The 21,714-nt window shown below is 35.2% G+C and overlaps 1 protein-coding gene across 1 annotated transcript in view; it reads left to right on the top strand.

Annotated features, from left to right (window-relative positions):
- The window catches only part of POSH (SH3 domain containing ring finger posh), a 552,023-nt gene that overhangs the window by 57,123 nt on the left and 473,186 nt on the right, over positions 1 to 21,714 (top strand). The window contains exon 2 of the mRNA XM_090395956.1: positions 4,250 to 4,312. Within this exon, the coding sequence (XP_090252082.1) occupies positions 4,250 to 4,312 (63 nt within the window). The remainder of the gene's footprint in view (positions 1 to 4,249; positions 4,313 to 21,714) is intronic.

Raw genomic sequence — 21,714 nt, forward strand, 5'->3', positions numbered from 1 at the left:
CGCTGATATTCGTTTACGCTTGTCATTACATGTTACAAGTGATTCCAACACTGCTCGTTTGGGCAGATTATCGTATGCTTGTGCATATTATTTCTGTGAGATACGAAACTTTTATTATTGGTGTTTGTTCATGGTGAGGGTCAAATATTTTTAATAAAGCAATTTTTTAATATGTAAATTTATTTATTAATAAATTGGTTACTGATTAGGAAAAAATAATTTATTTATTTTTATTTTGTATATGCAGCACCCCCATTTAAAATTTTCATCGGCCACCACTGCACTCCATGGTCACTTTCACTAACTGGAGGAAGATTTGCATTCCATTTACAATAAATCCTCTAATGAGATATTTAAATCCAAGACCTTAGATTCTCATGTGCTCTCTGTTACATAATGCCTAAGATAGTTGGCCTTCAAACACTCCAAATCATTTGCTTTGTTCCTAGATGCCGTCTCCTCCTTCCAGTCTCTATCCATAATTAAAATTATCCATATCATCATGGTGGTATAACTATTGTTGACTGTTCTTTGGTAATTGCGATGGATTGTCTGATCTATAAAAATAAAAAATAGTATTTTTTATTTATTATATTTTTTGTGTGTATTTATTAGTGACAGCATAATAAATACACACAAAAAATAAACTGGGTGGTAAACACATGCAGTTGACAATAGTACACTTGCCTCATGACTATAGTGTGAATCAGCACCGACAGTTGTCTCGGTGCTAATCTCAAATAATTATTTTACATATATCTTAGGTACAGTGCAAGGTTTAATAATATAGTGATGGGAGGTAAAGGTTCTCTGTTAAAATAGAGTATAAACAATCAGGTATCTGGATACATTTGAGAGAATGACACATGTCCTTGACCTGGAAAGACTTGGATATGAATCCTGTAGGACACTAGGAATATATATATATATTTTTTTTCAAGGTAGCCAGCTTCCTTGAAAAAAAAACCCAGGAGATAGCTGGGTTTTCTTCACACAAAATAGACTGACTGGTAAACACATGCAGTTGACATAGTACACTTGCCTCATGGCTATAGTGTGAATCAGCACCGACAGTTGTCTCAGTGCTAATTCCAAATAATTCATATAGCCTAACCCTGGCAGCCACTCATGCCCTTGATTCAGTCACAAAGTTATCTTACAGGTATACTCCTAGCATATGACCTGTTTTGTTTGTTCCGTTATTTCTCTGTCTGATGATATATGACAAAAAAGTAATTTCAGTTTATCTTCCTCCTATAAAATTTCATCTTTCTTCATTACTGTCTTTTAAGATAATTATTTACACTGAATGCTTTCCAGTTTAGTCATATCCAGAATATACTACTCTAAGACTGATTACTTTTTGCAGATTAGTCCATTGTTATTTTTTTTTTTCTATTGTGATACTTGTTATTAAACTAGGTATTGTTGTCACTCATGTTGATGTTTATTGGGGGGGAGGAACAGATGTCTAAAGCTAATAATTAACTAAAATATTTAGCTAATTAAATTAAGCCAGTATTTTGCCTTGGTGGCATCTTCATGGGCATAAAGAAATACAGTGAGCATTCATGTAGCCACACTGGTAGGATGACAACACACTGATTGTAAAAGGCATGCACCTACAGTGCTAACTGGCATCCTCTATAGATATGGTGAGGGACACTTGCTAAAGGTCTCAAAATGGTCTCCCAGATTTTTAGCAATGCGATGTAGCTGAATTTGTTTAAGTTTGGGAAATGTTGTGACAGATTCCAGAAATAGTCTCTCTGATTTGAATGTATTACTATAAGTGAGAGGGGTTACAGACCATGCCATGGATCTAGTGATCTGTAGCTATGGCATGGTCTGTAATCCTGGAATTGAGTATATTATAACATAGATGGACATTAGGGGCATATATTCAGGGTGCTATTCCATGGGTGTGCAGTGCACACCCTTGGAATAGCAATATCACTGATATTATATTTTTGCATTTATTCCTGTTAAAGACCCCTAATTGTTTCCTGGCTTTGCATAATTCCTAAAATTAAATAGAGTATACTAATGCTTCATGAAAAGGACACTTTTCAACACAGATATACAAATGGAGAGTGGGTCAAATTTTTAGTGTTCCAGCGGTTTTTTAAACCATCCAGAAGCCAAGGCAGGGTCTCCACTGCACAATAGCACCCAGAAATCAATAGCTGTTATTGTGTCAACCAATCCAATTGATTGCATGTGTGAAGTGTGAACTGATGTGTTTAGGACACTGATATAGACAAGTTTTTAATATAAATTTTTTATAAATAATTTATAATTTTTGCTCATATTTACAATGGGAAACAGTGTTGACAATCTGCTGAATGTCCCATTTTCTGTCAGAGCTTTCAAGGATTGTATGATTATAATCAAAGGAGGTTGGAACTTGTTTATAAATAATTAAGTAAAACAAGTTATTTCAGCCTTTCTTTTGTTCAATCCAGAAAAATAATAATTTCCAAATGTGATTACTTTTTCCGATTTCTGTGCATATTATATGGCTGTATTTAAAAATCGTATCAAAATTCAAATTATCTGCGTCTCAATCTAGTATTTGTGAATATTAATTTAATCTCACCACAAAGCATAAACCCTTTGTGCTTCTCATGTTAATGGCATATGTGAAGCATAGCTGTTGTTCATTTGACCTATGTTTTCTATATTTAAAATTATATTAATTGATAAATTAAAATATTCAAATTATTCTACAATTAATTACATTGGGCCAATTAAGAGGAGCACTAATGCACTATGCACTCTTAAATAGCCATATTGTGAGTTTGAGAGGGGGCAGAATTTTGGGCCTTGTTTTAAAAATGTTCCATGTTAAGATTGGCAGAGAGGTGGGGGGGGGAGCTTAGGTGAGGTGTGTTAAAAATGCTTTTAATGTATCCACACTGTGTGGTCTAATGGAGAACACATCAGCATAGTTTGAGAGGGGGCATAATTCATGACTATGTTTTCAAAATGTTCCATGTTACAATTGGAACAGGAAGAAGGTGGGGGGGGGGGCATAGCTGTCAAGAAAGATAGCCACAGGGCATGGTGAATGTGAAAAAGGCTAATGTGTTTTGGGAATAGAGTCTCCATGAGATCTGAGGTTTCTTTTAAGGATATATTAGTGAATATGTTCATTGTCCCTGAGGATCATATCTGACTAGCAAGATTTGAAGTGCACGTTATTTTTTATATGAGAAGTGACTAATAAGAGACAGCTCTTTAGCTAAGTGTTTGGCAACTTTATAAGTAGGAGAACCAATACTGTCTACTGTGGGTTCAAATTTTACACTTACTGATGATTGTTTCTTACACATTACTTTTACTTTAATATAATGTGGGCATAGCGGTCACTTCTGATATTTTCTTTATTGCAATTTATGGGCTTCTTCCTGTATGAGATTATCAGTAAAATTATTTGTGTTAATTATTTGCTCTACTAGTCTACATTTCATATATTGTAATTCATGCAATCACCAGAAAGGTTTCATTAGGATTTAAATGAAAAAATTACATTCTTGTCCCACTGAATACACTTATTAAATACAAATATCATCATCATCATCTTCTTTATACCCTCTTTTACCTTGCGGTGTCGAGGGTCCAGTGATCATCAGACCTCACTCCGTTTACAGGATAAGGTGGTTAGCCCTATGCCCCGGTGTATCCTATGGCCTGTAGTGTTAAGTTCTCAAGGCCAGTTTGCCTGCTATGCGGGATGAAAAACCCCAGAATAAACTGGGGAAAAAACCCTGCTGTCCACGCCCAAGACTGGCTAACTTGGCTATGGCTGAGGAAGATCCTTCAGCTCCTCACATCACCAACAGGAATCGAACCTAGGACACTCCTTCCCCAGGCATATGGTTGCGAAGTGCATAGCCACTAGGCTAACCGTGTGGATATGTATATAAATACAAATATTTATATACAAAATATACTAATGTGCTAATATATCAGTATATTAACCATTCAAAGGATTGAGAAACATCTGTCACATGGTATGTTACTGCATAATCATTTGACAATGTTTTCTGTTGAAAATTCAAAGGTTCACATTGTATATGCTGAATATAAAATGATTTCTTATGTTTCAGCCATTTTTTTAAACTTCAAATACAGTCTTATATGCTGACATATATGGTACTTTTATTTAATATATATTCACTCTTCCTTTAATTAATATGATGATCTGTTTCTTTAATAAATTACATTAATTCTTATCTCATTACAGGTTTCTTCAAGACCACTTGATGTTTTAATACGCACTAGCAATTCTCAATTGGATTTAAATCCGGTGAGTTGCTTGGTCTCTCTGTTAGTTTTATATTCACTAAACCCTTAAAAACTTATAATTGCGTAAGCTTGAAATTCTTGTTTATGATCTTTAATACATGTCCTGTAAGGACAAGTGCATTTCTAACACCATTTCTGTTGCTACACTGTAAGCGATATTTGTAAAAAATTATACTCAACACATGCTCGTTATGATCAGACTATTAAACATACAGTTACCTTCAAAATATTAGTATGCTCTGCTTTCATTGACTAGGCAACATATATCAAGTTTCTTTTTTTTTTCTTCTGTTTAATAGTAAATGGAAGATAATTTATCTGATTTGGAACATTTTTCCACTTGGTTACAGTGTATTTTACTTAACAAGAAATTACATTCTTGTTTTAATCTTATACCCAAGCTTAAGTGTGAAGTAACCTTTCTATCTTCTTGGGTCTCGCTCCCACTCATGAGACATCAATAACGGTTGAAACGGGTTTGGATAGTGATCCTTTCGTAATGTTTTTGCAGTATGGAATAACATAGAATAATCAATTAAAGCAGTTGATCTGAAGTCAACAGCTTTTATGTATAAGGGCTGGTCATGAATTACTTCATGCTTATGCTTATACTTTGATATATAGGATTCTTCAAACCTGCATATAATTTCTAGTCAAGTATCATATGCAACTTAACTGATGATTGTACTTTTTTTTTTGTGGCATGAGAGTAGTTGAGAACAGTCATTTAAATGATGATAATTATTTGGAATTCGAGGAGAACCGGCCTACCAGTCCGGAACTCGGGGGGGGGGCTTTAAGACTTGACACTCAGGGGCTACCCTGAGTGTCAAGTCTTAAAGCCCCCTAGTATATATATCGTCTAAGAGCCCCCTAGTATATATATCGTCATCGTCACACGTATCAAGGATTTAGGCCTAGCATGGCTTTTTCCGGCCTTAGAAGTCATCGTTGAATTGTTTAAGAGGACGTCCTGGTTTTCTTTTTCCTAATGATTTGTACTTTAAGGCTTGTTTTGGTAATCTTTCTGTTTTCATTCTTTGAACGTGTTCCATCCATTTATGTTTATATTTTTTAATTTTTTCTATTACTGGTTCTTGGTTTAATTCTTTCATAATATCTTCGTTTCTTTTGTGATCAAATAGGGTATACTTTGCAGTTTTTCTCATAAACTTCATTTCTGCTGTTGTTAATCTTTGTCTTTTTTGTTTTATTGTCCAAATTTCGCTTCCATACATTAAGACCGGTAGGGCTAATGTATTGTACACTTTTAGCCTGGTTTGTTTTTGAACTAGGTTTGGTTTAAATATAGAGTTAATTACACCTGTTATTTTTAAATATTTTGCAATTTTTATGTTTATATCTTTTTCATTTTCATATGTGATCATACATCCTAGGTAGTTAAATGAATTCACCTGTTCTAAGATCTTGTTATCTATTACTATTTTAGTTTTTGCTGGATCGTGTCCTTTAAAGGCCATAGTTTTTGATTTTCCTGTTGATATTATCATACCATAATCTTTGGATATCTCATTTAGATCTAAAATAGCTTTCTGTAAGTTATCTTCAGAATTTGTAATTATTAGTTGGTCGTCAGCAAAGAGGAGAGTGTTTAAGTTAACTGTAGGAGAAAGTTTAATTCCTTGATGTAAATTTTTATTCCATTTTATTATTATTTCATTTAAGTAGATATTAAAAAGAGTTGCTGAGAGGGGACATCCCTGTCGGACCCCTTGGTTTATCTCTCTTTTATATGATAGCTCGTGATTTAATCTTATTTGTATTTGATTATTTTCATATATACTTGTGATTGCTTTTAGGATGTTATTTGGTATTTGTCTTTCTTTTAATATGTTAAATAATGTTTCTTTTAACTTTGTCAAATGCTTTTTCAAAGTCAATAAATGCAATATGTGTTTCTAAATTATATTCTCTTCTTTTCTCTATTATTAATTTTAGGCAAAAGGCTGGGTCTATACATGATCGTCCTTTTCTAAATCCATTCTGTACTTCTAGAATAAAGTTTTTGGAATATTTCATTAGTTTGCTATTTAAGATTCTGCTATATATTTTGTAACAGGAATTTAGTATACTGATACCTCTATAGTTTTTAGGGTCATCTCTATTACCTTTCTTAAAGATAGGAATCACAATTGCTTTTTTCTATTCTATTGGGGAGGGGATACCAGTTGAGTAAATTTTATTTAAAAATAATAAGAGTCTTTCTTTGAATCTTGTTCCTGCGTATTTATATAGTTCTGAACCTAGCTTATCTTCTCCAGGTGATTTTCTTCCGTTTCTTGTTTCTTTCAGGCTGATTTCTAATTCTTCTTCAGTTATATCCTTTTCATTTTTGTTAATTGTTTGCCAATTGTCTTTTTTAAAATATTTCTCTGTCCACAGTTCTGTGTAGTAATTTAGGAATTCTTCTAATTTCAATTCAGCATTTAATTTTATGTTTTCTTTGGTATCTGCATTTAAGTGTTTCAAAATCTTATATACATTGGGTCTTATTTTATATAAATGATGTTCTAAATTAGAAACAAATTTATTCCATGATTCTCTGTCTTTTTCTGACTTCTCTTTTAGCTATGGCTCTTATTCTTTTATATTCTATTTCATCTTCTAATCTTTTACTGCTTAACCATTTGTGATAAGTTTCTTTTTGATTATTTCTTTAATTGTATCATCCCAGATCTTCAGTTTTTTTCTTTTATTGAATTTTTTGGTCTTTCCTAAGCTTTCATTTCTGCTGCATTTAGTATCATTTTTATATTAAGCCATTCTATTTCTATTTCTTCATTTTGTTTTATTTTATCTAGATATTGGTTAATTCTTTGTTCATATAGCCATTGTACATTTGTGTCATTCAATAGTCTAGTTTTATAAACAAATGTTTCAATTTTTCTTTCTGTTCTTGTTACTTGTAGCCATTTAGGTGGTAATCTTAATTTTATTTCAACAAGGAAGTGGTCACTGCTTATTTCATATCCTCTGTGAACTCAAACATCTAGTGAAAATTTTTGTCTTTTCATTTAATATGAAGTAATCTAATATTGATTTCCATCCTCTTGCTGCCCAAGTATATTTATGTATGTCTTTGTTTATAGAAGGAATTCATTATTTTTAGGTTATTATAAACTACAAAGTCAATCAATTTTTTACCATTGCTGTTTAGAGTATGTTCTCCATGTATTCCTATATTATTATTAATTTTTGTGTTTCCAATTCTTGCATTTAAGTCTCCTGCAAAAATTATGTAATCATTTTTATTTATTTTATTATATGTTTTGTAGCTGATTATAAAAATCAATATTATCCTGTTCTCTTCCTCCTTCTGGGGCATATAAACCAATTATTGTTAAATAGCCTCTATCTATCTATTTTTATTCTAGCTTCTATTATTCTTTCATTCCATAATTTATAATGTTTTAACTGTTTTGAAAGGGAGTTATGAATCCAAATCATGACTCCCGCTTGTACTCTTTGGTCTCTGTCGAATCCACTGTATATCACATTAAAGTTTTCAGTTCTCATAGTTCCTTTTAATTTCTTTTTTGTTTCAGTGATTACTGCTATTTTAAAATTTCTTTCATTTAATAACTGGTCTAATTCTATTTCTTTATATGCTATTCTTCTTACATTCCAGTTTGCTATGTGTATTATATTTTGTTGTTTCCATTTGTGTTTTACCTTTTCCATTCCAGGGCCATTTCCCACAGATTCAATCCCATTATCTTTTTCTGTCGGCTTACAAGTAGGATTATGTTCTCCATGTCAGGGGACTAGCCTGACGATGGAATAGTTCAGTGGTAGGGCTTCTACCTTAAGGCTTCTGAACTAGCCTTCTTCCGAATTTAAACCCATAGGAAGAATAGGATATATTGAAGGGGAAAGAGCAGATTATAGAAGAATTATAGTAAGGTTTATAGAGAGGGGCAAGTTGTAAGGCCAGAAATGAAAAGACCCCATGGACCTTGAGTACTCTAATAGCATAGGGGGTCATAAAATAAGAAGAGTTGGCTGATAAGACCTTATAAGAAAGATTAAAGTAAGTGGATCTTCCTAAAAGTAGAAGAAGGAGAGGATAGATCCAGCTAGGGCTCCATGGGAGTGCCGCTTCCCTTACAATCAAGATGATTTCCCCTTATGGCCCTGTTGGTCCACGAGTCTTTATTCAGTATATTCAGACCACCCCACCATATATACACACACGCACATGCATGCACATACACACATGGTAGGCTCCCCTATCAGCCACCCAGGGGACGCGCTCTCTAGGGGTTACAGGGTCCCCCGAGAGACAAGAACTAATCAACATGTTAAATCCTGAAATATGGACTGTTCTACAGCACATCTCCGAAGTTGCAGCAAAAAAAGAATTCAGAAAAGTAAAAAGCAAACACCTAAAGAAATATGAACTCCTACAACAGTGCCAACATAAGAAATTCCCGACCAGAACTTCGACGAGACCATGTGGTCGTAAACCTATTCAAATATACTGAATAAACTTATTCAGTATATTTTCAGTACTTATTCAGGATGCGCTCTCTAGGGGTACAGGGTCCCCCGAGAGTAGTATATATCATCATCATCATCAAATTCCTGCCATAAATCAGTCTGTTACTTGTCAAGACTCCAACATTATCAGATGTTATATTTCTATTGTCTAAGGCACTTTGTACCGTATCAATCCACCTATATCTTGGTCTTCCTCTGGGTCGTTTTCCTTCCAACCTGGCAGAGAACACTTGTTCTGCTAATCTTTCCTCTCCCATTCTATTTAAGTGACCATACCACCTGAGATTAGCTCTGCTAATGCATTCCTGGATGCTGACAATGTCAAGTTCTTTCCTAATATCCTCGTTTTTAATATGATATTGCCATTGACGCCATCTGTTCATGCCTATAATCTTTCTCAGGACTCTCATATCTGTGGTCTCTAGTCTTTGGTCAAGTGTTTTACTTCTGACCCAGTTATTCTTTTCGATATGAAATTCAATTTTATCTTGCTCAAGACTAAATAGTGATCACTTCCAGTTTCAAATCCTCTGTACACTCTGGTGTCCTGCACATGGATGAAAACATCACTATCAACAATAATATAGTCAGTGAGACTTTTCTTATTCCTAGCCTCTTCTCTCCATGTGAATTTGTGCACATTTTTATGTCGGAACATGGTGTTAGTAATAACCAGTCCATGTCCTGAGCAGAAATCCAACAGATATTTGCCATTATTATTAGCTTTGCTCTTTTCTCCAAATTTTCCCAAAATATTTTTGTATGTGTCACAATCATTTCCTACTCTGCTATTTAGTTCCCCAACAAGGACCAACATTTCATTTTTCATTGTGTCAGTTGCTTTTTCTAAAGCCTCAAAAAATTTCTCCATTTCTACCTTAGTAGAACCTTCTGTGGGACCATAGGCACAAATAAGTCTCATTATCCAGTTCCCCATTCTCATATTTGCCCACATTACTCTACTTGAGACTGACTGCCATTCAAGAAGATTAGCCTTGTATTTTGTGTTTAATACTATTACTACTCCTTCTTTTCCTTGATTGTCATTGCCTGAATATAACATTTTGTGTTTTTTGCTCAGAAAGATCTCACTAGATTTGGTCTTTTTTGTTTTAGTCACCACTATTATGTCGATCTGGTACTTATCTAATTCCTCAGCTAGCTCCATTTTTTTGCCATTCAGGTTTCTTATGTTGATAGTACCAATCATTAGCTCTGGTGATGTTGAGTTGGGGTTTGTTTTCAGATTTATTCCAGTAGCTGACTTTTCGCTGTTCGCCCTGGTTCCCTGGCAAAAACAACGGGGGCCTTGTTTAACCGGGCGACACCCCGGCCGGCATGAAATTTTGTCATGTTGTACCATCATTTTTTAATTTTTTATTTTGTTTTAAGCCAATAAGAATTCAATTTGGTCGGCTAAATCCCAAATTGCCAGCCCATCCTTGTTCGTTCATTATCCAAGTGGATACCCAACAGGGTGCACCACGAGAAGGTGAGGATTGGACATTAGGTTAGATGCCCTGGTCGGTTCTCCGCATTCCTTTAAAGGCTATGTGGAGGTCTCCTCTCAGTTATACAGCTTTGACCCTTAAGCACCCCTTAAGAGTAGTATGTATATATATATATATATATATATATATATATATATATATATAAACTAAAGTGTAGCAATAAAAAAGTTTCTGGAAACTCTTGAATACATCTTGTATTACATAAAAAAAAAAAATCAAGCATGAAAGTACTTATTAGCTATTACATCAATCATATAGCATATTAAATGTATGTAATTAATTGTTATACATAGCTTTTAGATGGTTACTAGCATAGTGGAAAATTACACAACCTACGTTCTAAACATTGCGTTGCATTGATTTCTGTTTGAGACATTTGTTTCTGTTTAGGGTATCTTAAGAGTTTGTAGCTCCATTTGGTCATCAACATAGATGACCAAATCACATTGTGGTTTTCTTAGTGAAGGGCTCTATAAATCCTTTTGCCACAGGCAAGTTATCAGAGACAAGTGTCAAGTGAATTTTTGGCCTCATTCAAAATGTATTGCCTTATTTTCTTTGCATAATTTACACTTTTTGTTCATTTTAAAACATCATGTTATTTACTGTCAAGTTATTTCATCAAGAAATATAAAAAAAAAAAAAGTTTTATTTCCGACCAGTAGATAGTATTATATGCAATTAATTTAATTAGTTAATATCTTCGTAGAATGTTTGTTTCTGCCAAAAGTTTGTTTGCATGAAGATAATCTCAAAGATACCTTGCTGCTGTTTCCAAAATGTGAAGTAATTCCAATCGACAATAGGTGGCACTGTATATTTTTCATCCTCTGTTATAAACTGAATCTACTGTAGATTAATTTTGAAATATATAGTCAAGCATTCTGAAACATTTTATTTTGCTTAACCTGGACGTCATCACCATTCTTATAAAAATGAGACATACCGTTAAACAATAACAAAAACAAACAAACAAAAAAAAAAAAACATAGCCATTACTATTACTGGACGTGAACTCTCAGTGTTGGTAATTTTTTAATTCATCCTAATTTCTTTGCTATCCTTCCTGTTTTACTGTACTCTACTTCTCCTTAGTCTTTTTTTAACTATCCTGTCTTCCAGACCACTACTACTGGAATCCCATGCCTTGCTTCTATGTTTGCCATGTGGTGTAACGCGTGGACATCTGGAAAGAGGGATCATGGTAGGCTTGTGCTAATTTGGTGTCTGCTTCGGAAGACCGGCAATCTTGCATTGGCCAGGATCACTCGCCTAGTGGGCTTCTGCACAAAGCTCAACTGTATTGCAGTAAGTTTCCTACCCCACAGTTAAGGGATGGGACCCAATACTTGCTGCCATGCTGGTATATCATCCAGGGTAACTCTGGCATTCTGCTTCTGAGTATATTTATTGCTTGTCAGATAGTGGGCATCCATGTATGGCTTTGTGGCAGGTGGCAAACTCCAACTCAGAACATAAAATCCTTTAGATATAAATCCGTCATCCCCAATCAAGCACTGATATTGCTTGATTGGGGATGACGTTATCAAATGATGCATCATTTGATAACAGAAGTAAGAAACAAAAAATATTTGATGCCAGTATCAATATACCAGTTTTTCCTCATCATTCATGCAACAGGCGAAAAGCTAATAGGGAAAATGTTGCCCTTATTTAGTCATATGGATTTAGGACTGGCAGGATCTCCTAAAACAGTTAAGAAACTACATTCTGGTAATATTCTCATGGGAACATCATGTCAGCAATACACAGAATAACATTGTAGGTGGGGTGGAATACCAATTACAGTAATGCCTTATAAAACACTAAACTGTTCTAGAGAAGATAATATCAGAAGGGATTTCCCTTGATGTTCCTGATGAGGAGATATATTCAGAGCTTTAAAGATCACGGAGTGACTAGTTTTATAGTCACTCCGTGATCTTTAATCTTGATAGATAGAAATGGTCACTTTTTCCAACCAGGAACATCATCCTTACTTTTGATGCACCTAATCCTCCAACATCTGTAATAGCAGGGTACTTTAATTGCCTTGTTAGGCAATTAAAGTACCCTGCTATTACAGATGTTGGAGGTTTTTTTTGGAATTTATTATCATACTCAAAGAGTATGATAATAAATCGTGCTCTGCAAAGAAACTAAATGTCAATTGTCAGGGAAATCATCCAGCCTATTCCCATACATGTCAAAGGTGGAAGGATGAAAAAGAATTACAAAAGATAAAAACAGATCAAAATATATCAAGATGCAAAGAGAAGGCTATGCTGATTGATTGATAATTTGATACATTAGTCTATGAAATGGAACTATTTTCCCCTCATTCCACCCCCCTTGGGACTAACCTAGAGCTGAGAATTAAACAAAATGGGCAAGGGCACCGACAATTCCTTTGCCGCTTCACATTCACGTAAAACTCAAGCTGGTATACCATCCATTTCCACAGATGTGTTCACATTAAGGTTTTGTAATGTGCTATTCACGTTCATTTCAATCATCCCAGGTTCCTGTATAAACCATCGATTCCCTCATTCCTGCAATATCACCTCCTGGATGATATACTCTTGAAAAGTGTTCACTTAGTAATTCTTCTATTTTGACTGATTCAATTACCTTCCTACATCGGCACTCCTTAAAATCATTCTGCCGTTTACGTATTTTCTTTTACTTGCAGCATATTGAAAGAACTGTTTGGGATTCTCTTTAGCCTACATTGCTAACTTCCTTTCATAATATTTTCCTACAACACTGGTTACCTTTCTGGCCTGTGCCTTGTACTGTCCGTGTGTCTGCGGGTCACCTTTCCCCTTAAATCCCCCCCCCCAATTGTTTCTTTTTTTTTTTTTTTTTTTTGCAATTCCAGCTTAATGGTGTTATTCATCCATTTAACTTCCACTTGATTTACTCTCCTGACTCTAGGCATGCAGTCAGCCGTTATCCCCCCTCAAACACTCCGTTTTCCACTTCCCATGCACTATCAAGATTCAGCCCTTGCAGTTTTATATGCCATGGCACTGATCCAAGCAATCTCCTTAGCTTGTCATACTTACCAACCTGCTAATTCCACATATGATCATATGTGGAATTAGCACATATGATCATATGGTATTGACCTGGGAGGTGGCTAAATATGTGGAATTTTCACTTAAGACAGGATATATGTGGAATTAGCAGGTTGGTAAGTTCTCAGATGCAGTTTCTAGATCGAGCACTCTCGAACCCTAGTATATTCCATTACATGCTGTCTCAGGTAATTAACCCTTAATAACTGCATAAAATCCATTTCCTTCCTCCCATGTGTCCTCTCCTCCTTCCAATCAGTGTTACTATAGTTGAAATCCCCCATAATAATTACCTGTCCTCCACTCATTGAGTCTATTTGTCAATGCCTGCTGTCTCCATCATCTATTCCATTCCCTGGTCTGTAGCAGCCCAACTGTATATTTTGTTCTGCTGGCTTCAGATGTGCTATTTTTACTGTCCTGCAGTCAAACTTTTTTTGTCTTTGGCTGCAGTTTATTGGCTATTATCAATAACACTACCCCCTCCATTGTTTTTTCTCTATCCTTCCTGAACACACTATGCTCTTTACATTCTATCCCACTAACTATATCATCTTCTGTTAGCCATGTCTCACTAATGCCAGTAACCTTTGGCTGGGATGAGTCAACCAAGACAAAATTCCTCCTGCTTGTTCCTAATGCTCATGGCATTAGTAAATTTGCCAAAGCCCCCCTAGGCCAACCCTTATCTTGATGCCTCATACCACTATACCACTAACTCAGTCATATTATACACATTCCTACACCCAGCTGCCTCACTGATGTCTGCATATCCAATCAACAGCTTCTCCAACCCATTCCCCCCTCCCCTGCCCCTTAAAGGTCTAGTTTCCCTGATTCTGCACATCCACTTTCACTTCATTCAACAACAATTTTTCCAGTCTCTGAACACCAAATCCATTCAGATGAAACAATCCTCCTTGTATAAGTCCTTTCACCCATCAAACTCACTCTACACATCCACAAACTTCACACTCCTCCTCCTGCATAACCTACACATAGTCATTCGCTATTATGGTTTTCCTTCTCAACTCTACTCTGTCATACTGCAGTAACAGACTCACTATCTGAACTCTCTCACTCTTCTGCTGCTTCCAGTTCACTATATGAACTCTCTCACTCTTTTCTTCTGCTGCTTCCAGTAATTCTTTCAAGTCCTCTCTCTTGCCATACTTTTCTCCTTTTAAATCATTCATTCTGGCCACTACAATGATTTCTTTCACCCTATGCTTTTGTGCTCTAATAGCCTCACTTACGCATAAAAAACTTAATTGTTTAATACTGACCATATACAAATATTTTAACATTCTTTGCCTTCCAGTTTCGCTAGCAAACTGTCTAGTTTGCTAGCGAAACTGGAAGCCCAAATCCTTTTTCAAGGCATTGATGGAAAAGTATAAAAAATACTAGTAAATGCAAATTGAAAGGAACATTAAAAACGTTGTAAACACTCTAGTAACTAAGGCTGCACGTTCGCCTGACAGAGACTGAGTGGACTTATTGTTCTTAATCATTATTACGCATGCATGTTTGTTGTAAATGCATAATGTGATTACTAGCTAGCTGTAGTTCAGATGGATTTAGAGAGAGGATGAGGTTTTCCCATAAACTGTTAAGAATAGTATCCTGGTTTCTGTTGAGGTTTACGCCAGTTTTTAACACTACTGCGGCTTCCTTGAATAAACGATGTCTATAATCGTCGTCTAAATATAGCATGAGCTATTTTGCCACAATTTGAACAGCCTCACTTACATTATTAATTTTTGCACTAGGAAAGCACGATTTTGTCAAACTCTTATCAATCACCTTTTATGATTGAATCGCCATATAACACTCGCTCGTTAATTTTTTTTTCCTCTCCTGATCATTTTTCTTACCTCACACTTATTTCTTTTTGTTATTAGCTGATCCATTCAGTAGACATTTTTGTGTTTGCTCCAGCTGCTGCTTTGCCCTATATTTCACTCCGTGCAACCGAGCTATCTCTCTCTCATTGCAGTTAACTCTTCATTTTTTATATCATTCAAACTATTTTCTTGTTCGACACTTTCAACCATGTCACATTTAATCTCACTCTTAATGCTATCTGCATTACATCACAATTTTCAATCATATTCTGACTTTCATCCACTACATCAATCTCTCGACCTGAGACACGCTTTTGATCCTCGCTTTAACGACATTTTTGGCACACTTTCCCACCACTATCGCTTTCAAACCAAACTCCAGCTGCTCTCTGCAAAGCATACATTCTGCAAACATTGTGCTGCTTTGTTCTCTGCAAAGCATACATTCTGCAAACATTGCGCTGCCTTGTCCGTTTGATTAAATTCTTTAAACAATGATGACGACTTGGATGCCATTGTTCTACTTTGCATTGGTGCCATGTGCTGTACTATGTATCTTACCATATCTTATTAAAAGATTAAATTAACACTATTTAAAACAAAATTTTTAAGCTAAGCTAATTAACTCTGCAATACACTCTAATTCTAGCACAATTTTTTATCTGATAACGCTCTTGTTTTAAAACTAAATAACTTAGCTTTCGGAGCTCTTCAAACATAGCCCTACCATCACATGCCACCTGACGGAATATTCAAACTCAAACACTCAAACTTAATTTGTAGGAAAATTTTTAGTAGGAGATTAATAACAATAATGTAAACTCAATCATATAGTGCTGTCATAGTAGCCTGAAGGTACATATCCGGAAATTGAAGATGATTAATCAAACCACCACTGAGAAATTGTATGGGATAAAATATGAAAAATTAAAGTTAGATATAGAACACACAGTTTGTTTACTTTGGATCATAATAGATGTATTGTTGACCCCAAAGTTATGGCAGATATTTTGGGAGAAAATTTTGCTAGAATTCGTATCCTGAATTTTTAATACTGAAAAAGCAGCAAGAGAAACAGCAATGCTCAACTTTCCTACCAATGGGCTAGAGCTCTGTAATCAGCTGTTCTTTAAGGAAGAACTAAAAAGACCTCTTTTACTGTCTTATGCAAGTGCAGTAGGTCCTGGTGACATACATTATGAGATGAAACATCTTCCATCTTTTTTGAATCACGTTCTCTTAACAGAATACTTGCAGAGGGAGTGTTTTCAGATTCTAGGTATTAGTGAATTGCTTTTATCATTCCCAAAACTAGGAAAGGATCCAGCATAAGCTAACAATTACTGAAATATCTCCTCTCTCTGACCAGCTGTCTGTGTAAGCTATTGGATTAAATGGTTAATGCCAGACTTCTCTAGTATTTAGAAAAGCAACGCTCTTCTCTCCAACACAATGTGGCATTCATAGATGTTCAATGTTGGACCATTTGGTTTGATTAGGATAGTATACCCATCTATTCTGTTTTGAAAAGGGACAGTCACGTTTTTCCAACTGGGGAAAATTTTCAGAAAAATTGTCCCAGTTTTCCTATGCATTCTTTTCATACACCAGAATGTCCTGTTTTTTTTTTTCTTTTTTTTCAATATCTGATTTTCAAAGATGAAATATTTTTCTTTAGCATTTGTAAAACAAACAACTGTTTCAGAAATAAAGAGTATTACTATATTTTGATAACTTGTTAGATATTGATTTATTTATTTCTCTTAGCAAAATGTTAGGACTTTTTTTTGTTACTGAACCTGAAGTGGTATTGTTATTGCACTTAATAAAAACACTGTGCAATAGCATGCATTGTTTTTATTATGCATAGTAGCATTTACTTCATGATGGTTTGTAAAACATTCATAATTGAAGTTCTTAGGGAGATGAATTCTATAATACAGTAGTTAAATACATTTCCTGCTCCTCACCAGTTTTATTCCTTAGTCTGTAGCAACATCCCATTAAATACTTGCTGTATAAACATCTATTTCACACCATATAATTTCAAGTGGAGTGTTGTCTCCATTGTGAAATCTCAGGGTGGAGATTCCATTGTGAATCTCCACCCTGAGAGGGCACACAATTCATCTGTTATCACGAGTAACACTCTACCACCACGTTTATCCTATCCTGCCAAAATATACCAACAATCTTTTCAGAGACTGAGTCAATCAATGCCACAAACTCATTCCCTTTAATTCTAATGCTCCTAGCATTAGAAATAAATTAGTCCATTGCCAGTATTCTTATAGCCATTATTATTATTCCCCTCATACTTCACCTGGTTCTGTAATATAGCACACATCCTCTCATTTCTCGAGCCACCTACATGAGGCCTTCCCTGTTATGTTCCATCATACGCTCATGTGCAATTCAAGTTACCCTGTCCCGATACACTCACTTTTCCAGAAAACAACAGTCTCTCCAAATGCCTGTGCCCATCTATATTCAAACATAATCCATCTCCTGCATATACCATATATGTCGGCATATAAGACGACTCTCAAATACTACAGAAAACCCCTCAAAATCATGGATCAGCTTTTACGGCGAATATAAAAAGGGAAGCTTAATTTCTCGGATGAACATTTAGGTAGTTACAATATATCGTTATATAAGAAAATAAGCAGTGTTTATAAACAAATCAGATTAATTTTTTGTTACATAAATTTATTTAAAATATGACAATAGATGTAAGTCTTAAAAAAACAAATAATAATTATTAACCTCAATTTTCATGTTAATTTTCTTCATCTGTTGAAAATAGTTCTTCAGATTCATTGTTTAAATGATCATCATATGGATCCCAGTTCGAATCCGGCGAATTGATTTCGTTTTCATCTCATCAGTGTCCCACAACAGATCATCTTCCGTACCATCCATTAGATAGAGATACCACACTTTTTAAATGATTTTATTACAGTCTCTACTTTTACTTTATTCCATGCTTTGATCACTGAATTGCACAACATATCAAGTGATGCAGCGCGCATAGATCCACTGTTTGTAAATGATTTTTCACCAGTCAACATCCAATTATTCCACTCTTCTCACATGTGATCTTTAAATGGTTTGTTCAAGCAGATGTCTAGTGGTTGCAATATAGAAGTTAAATTACCTGGTATAACAGCAATTTTTGTGTTATTTTTTTTCTAGAAGACTTTTAGTATTCTCAATTAAATGACTATGAAACATATCCCATACTAATAAACTGTGTTTCTTCACTATACTGCCTAGTCACGTGTTCCACACATTATTTATCCTTAATTTCACACCATTTTCTTCCATCCATCCTTTTTTTTTTTTTTTTTTTTTCTGTGGAAATTTATAAAAATACCTGAAGGTAATTTTAACTTAGGTTTAGTTTTATGTTTGAAGATGATCATTAGTTTTAACTTTGTTCCATCAGCTAAACATGGCAACACAACCGTAACCCTTGTTTTTTCATGGCCTGTACTTTGAACTAGCACACTCTTACTGCCTTTCAACTCCACTGTTTTATTGCTTATCATATCAAAGCTCATAAGAGTTTCATCTATATTTCCAATATTTGACAGTAGAAATTTATCTTCTTGTCTCAACTAAATAATAAATTTATGGAAACTGGTAAGTTTGTGGTCAAGATCTGCTGGTAGTTTTTGAGTAATTTTCGTGTTTTGTCATATTACCAGATTTTGTCTGTTCATAAAACAATTACACCATCCTGAAGTAGCTTGAAATTCTATAATTTCATCCGGATTCAATTTTGACTATTTTTTTAGGTGCATATGCTGTAATCATATTTCTTCTAACAAGATAACCATTCTGCAATGTGATTTTCCAGTTGCGGCCATCGGGTGATCCCCGTTCTCATCACACATTTTTTCTTTGGCATTTTTTTTTAAATATCTTCTTTCTTCCTCCATTCTCTTGCCATCTTCTCGGTTATGCCAAACTTTCTTGCAGCAGCATAATTATTAGTTTGCTTTGGCATTTCAATTACCTTTATTTTAAATCGGGGGTGCTTAAGGGTCAAAGCTGTATAACTGAGAGGAGACCTCCACATAGCCTTTAAAGGAATGCGGAGAACCGACCAGGGCTTCTGACCTAATGTCCAATCCTCACCTTCTCGTGGTGCGCTCTGTTGGATATCTACTTTGATACTGAACGAACGAGGATGGGCTGGCAATTTGGGATTTAGCCGACCAAATTGTATTCTTATTGGTTAAACCAAAATAAAAAATGATGGTACAACATGACAAAATTTCATGCCGGCTGGGGCGTCGCCCGGTTAAACAAGGCCCCCGTTGTTTTCGCCAGGGAATCAGGGCAAACAGCGAAAAGTCAGTTACTGGAACAAATCTGAAAACAAACCCCAACTCAACATCACCAGAGCTAATGATTGGTACTATCAACATAAGAAGCCTGAATGGCAAAGAAATGGAGCTAGCTGAGGAATTAGATAAGTACCAGATCGACATAATAGGGGTGACTGAAACAAAAAAGACCAAAACTGGTGAGATCTTTCCGAGCAATAAATACAAAATGTTATATTCAGGCAATGACAATCAAGGAAAAGAAGGAGTAGCCATAGTATTCAACACAAAATACTAGGCTAATCTTCTTGAATGGCAGTCGGTCTCAAGTAGAGTAATGTGGGCAAATATGAGAATGGGGAACTGGACAATGAGACTTTTGTGCCTATGGTCCCACAGAAGGTTCTACTAAGGTAGAAGTGGAGGAATTTTTTGAGGCTTTAGAAAAAGCAACTGACACAACGAAAAAGGAAAAGTTGGTCCTTGTTGGGGATCTAAATAGCAGAGTAGGAAATGATTGTGAGACATACAAAAATATTTTGGGAAAATTTGGAGAAAAGAGCAAAGCTAATAATAATAGCAAATATCTGTTGGATTTCTGCTCAGGACATGGACTGGTTATTACTAACACCATGTTCCAACATAAAAATGTGCACAAATTCACATGGAGAGAAGATGCTAGGAATAAGAAAAGTCTCATTGACTATGTTATTGTTGATAGTGATTGGAGTAGAGCTCTCATAGTACCCATATATAAAAAGGGAAATAAAACTGAATGGGAGAATTACAGAGGTATTTCCCTACTGAGTGTTCTTGGCAAGATCTATGCAAGTATACTTGAGAAACGGTTGAGAAGAATTGTGGAAGAAAAGCTTGAAGAACAAGCTGGATTCAGGCCAAACAGAGGCTGTGAGGATCAGATCTTCACTTGACGACAAATAGTCGAGAAAGCATGGGAATATAACAAAGATCTGTATTTAAGTTTTGTCGATTTGGAAAAGGCATATGACAAAGTGCCAAGAGAGAAGCTATTCAATACGCTGCAGTTATATGGTGTCGATGGGACATTATATCAAGCAATACTTAGTCTTTATTTGAGTTGTAAGTCAGCAGTTAGAATTGAAGGAAATACAGGAAGATGGTTTAATGTTAAATCTGGTGTGAGACGAGGATGTACATTATCCCCTCTGTTATTCATTATCTATATGGATCACATTATGAAGGAATGTGGTATTAAACCTGATATCAAAATTGGAGATGTTAATGTCAGCTCTTTGCTTTATGCGGATGATGTTATACTTCTAAATAAATCTGCTACAAGTCTGCAAGATTCTCTGACTAAATTGAATAGCTGTTGTAATAGATATGGTATGAAGGTCAGCAATAAAAAGACAAAGACAATGAAAATAGGCAGAATCATTGAAAATGTCAACTGTGTTGTGAATGGAGAACCTGTGGAACAAGTAAAACATTTCAGCTACTTAGGCACGATTTTTACTGAAGATGGTAAATTAAATATAGAAATAGACAACAGAATCAGCAAAGCTGGTATGGTGGGAAGTCAATTGAATAAATTCATATGGAATAAGAAAGAAATGTCAGAACACTAAATTAGCTGTATACAAGACAGTGTTCAAACCAGTTTTAACTTATGGATCTGAGAGCTGGGTCAGAAGTAAAACACTTGACCAAAGACTAGAGACTGCAGATATGAGAGTCCTGAGAAAGATTAGAGGCGTGAACAGATGGCGTCAATGGCAATATCATATTAAAAATAAGGATATTAGGAAAGAACTTGACATTGTCAGCATCCAGGAATGCGTTAGCAGAGCTAATCTCAGGTGGTATGGTCACTTAAATAGAATAGGAGAGGAAAGATTTGCAAAACAAGTGTTCTCTGCCAGGTTGGCAGGAAAACGACCCAGAGGAAGACCAAGATATAGGTGGATTGATACGGTACAAAATGCCTTAGACGATAGAAATATAAGATCTGATAATGTTGGAGTCTTGACAAGTAACAGACTGATTTGGAGGAAAATTGTAGATAGGAAGTTAGTAATGATGTAATTTTTTCATGTAGTACTGTCATCCTGTACACCCCTTGAGG

Source organism: Typopeltis vanoorti, chromosome 7 (assembly GCF_054136105.1).
Source record: "Typopeltis vanoorti isolate ZY-2024b chromosome 7, IOZ_Tvanoo_1.0, whole genome shotgun sequence".
NCBI lineage: Eukaryota > Metazoa > Arthropoda > Arachnida > Uropygi > Thelyphonidae > Typopeltis > Typopeltis vanoorti.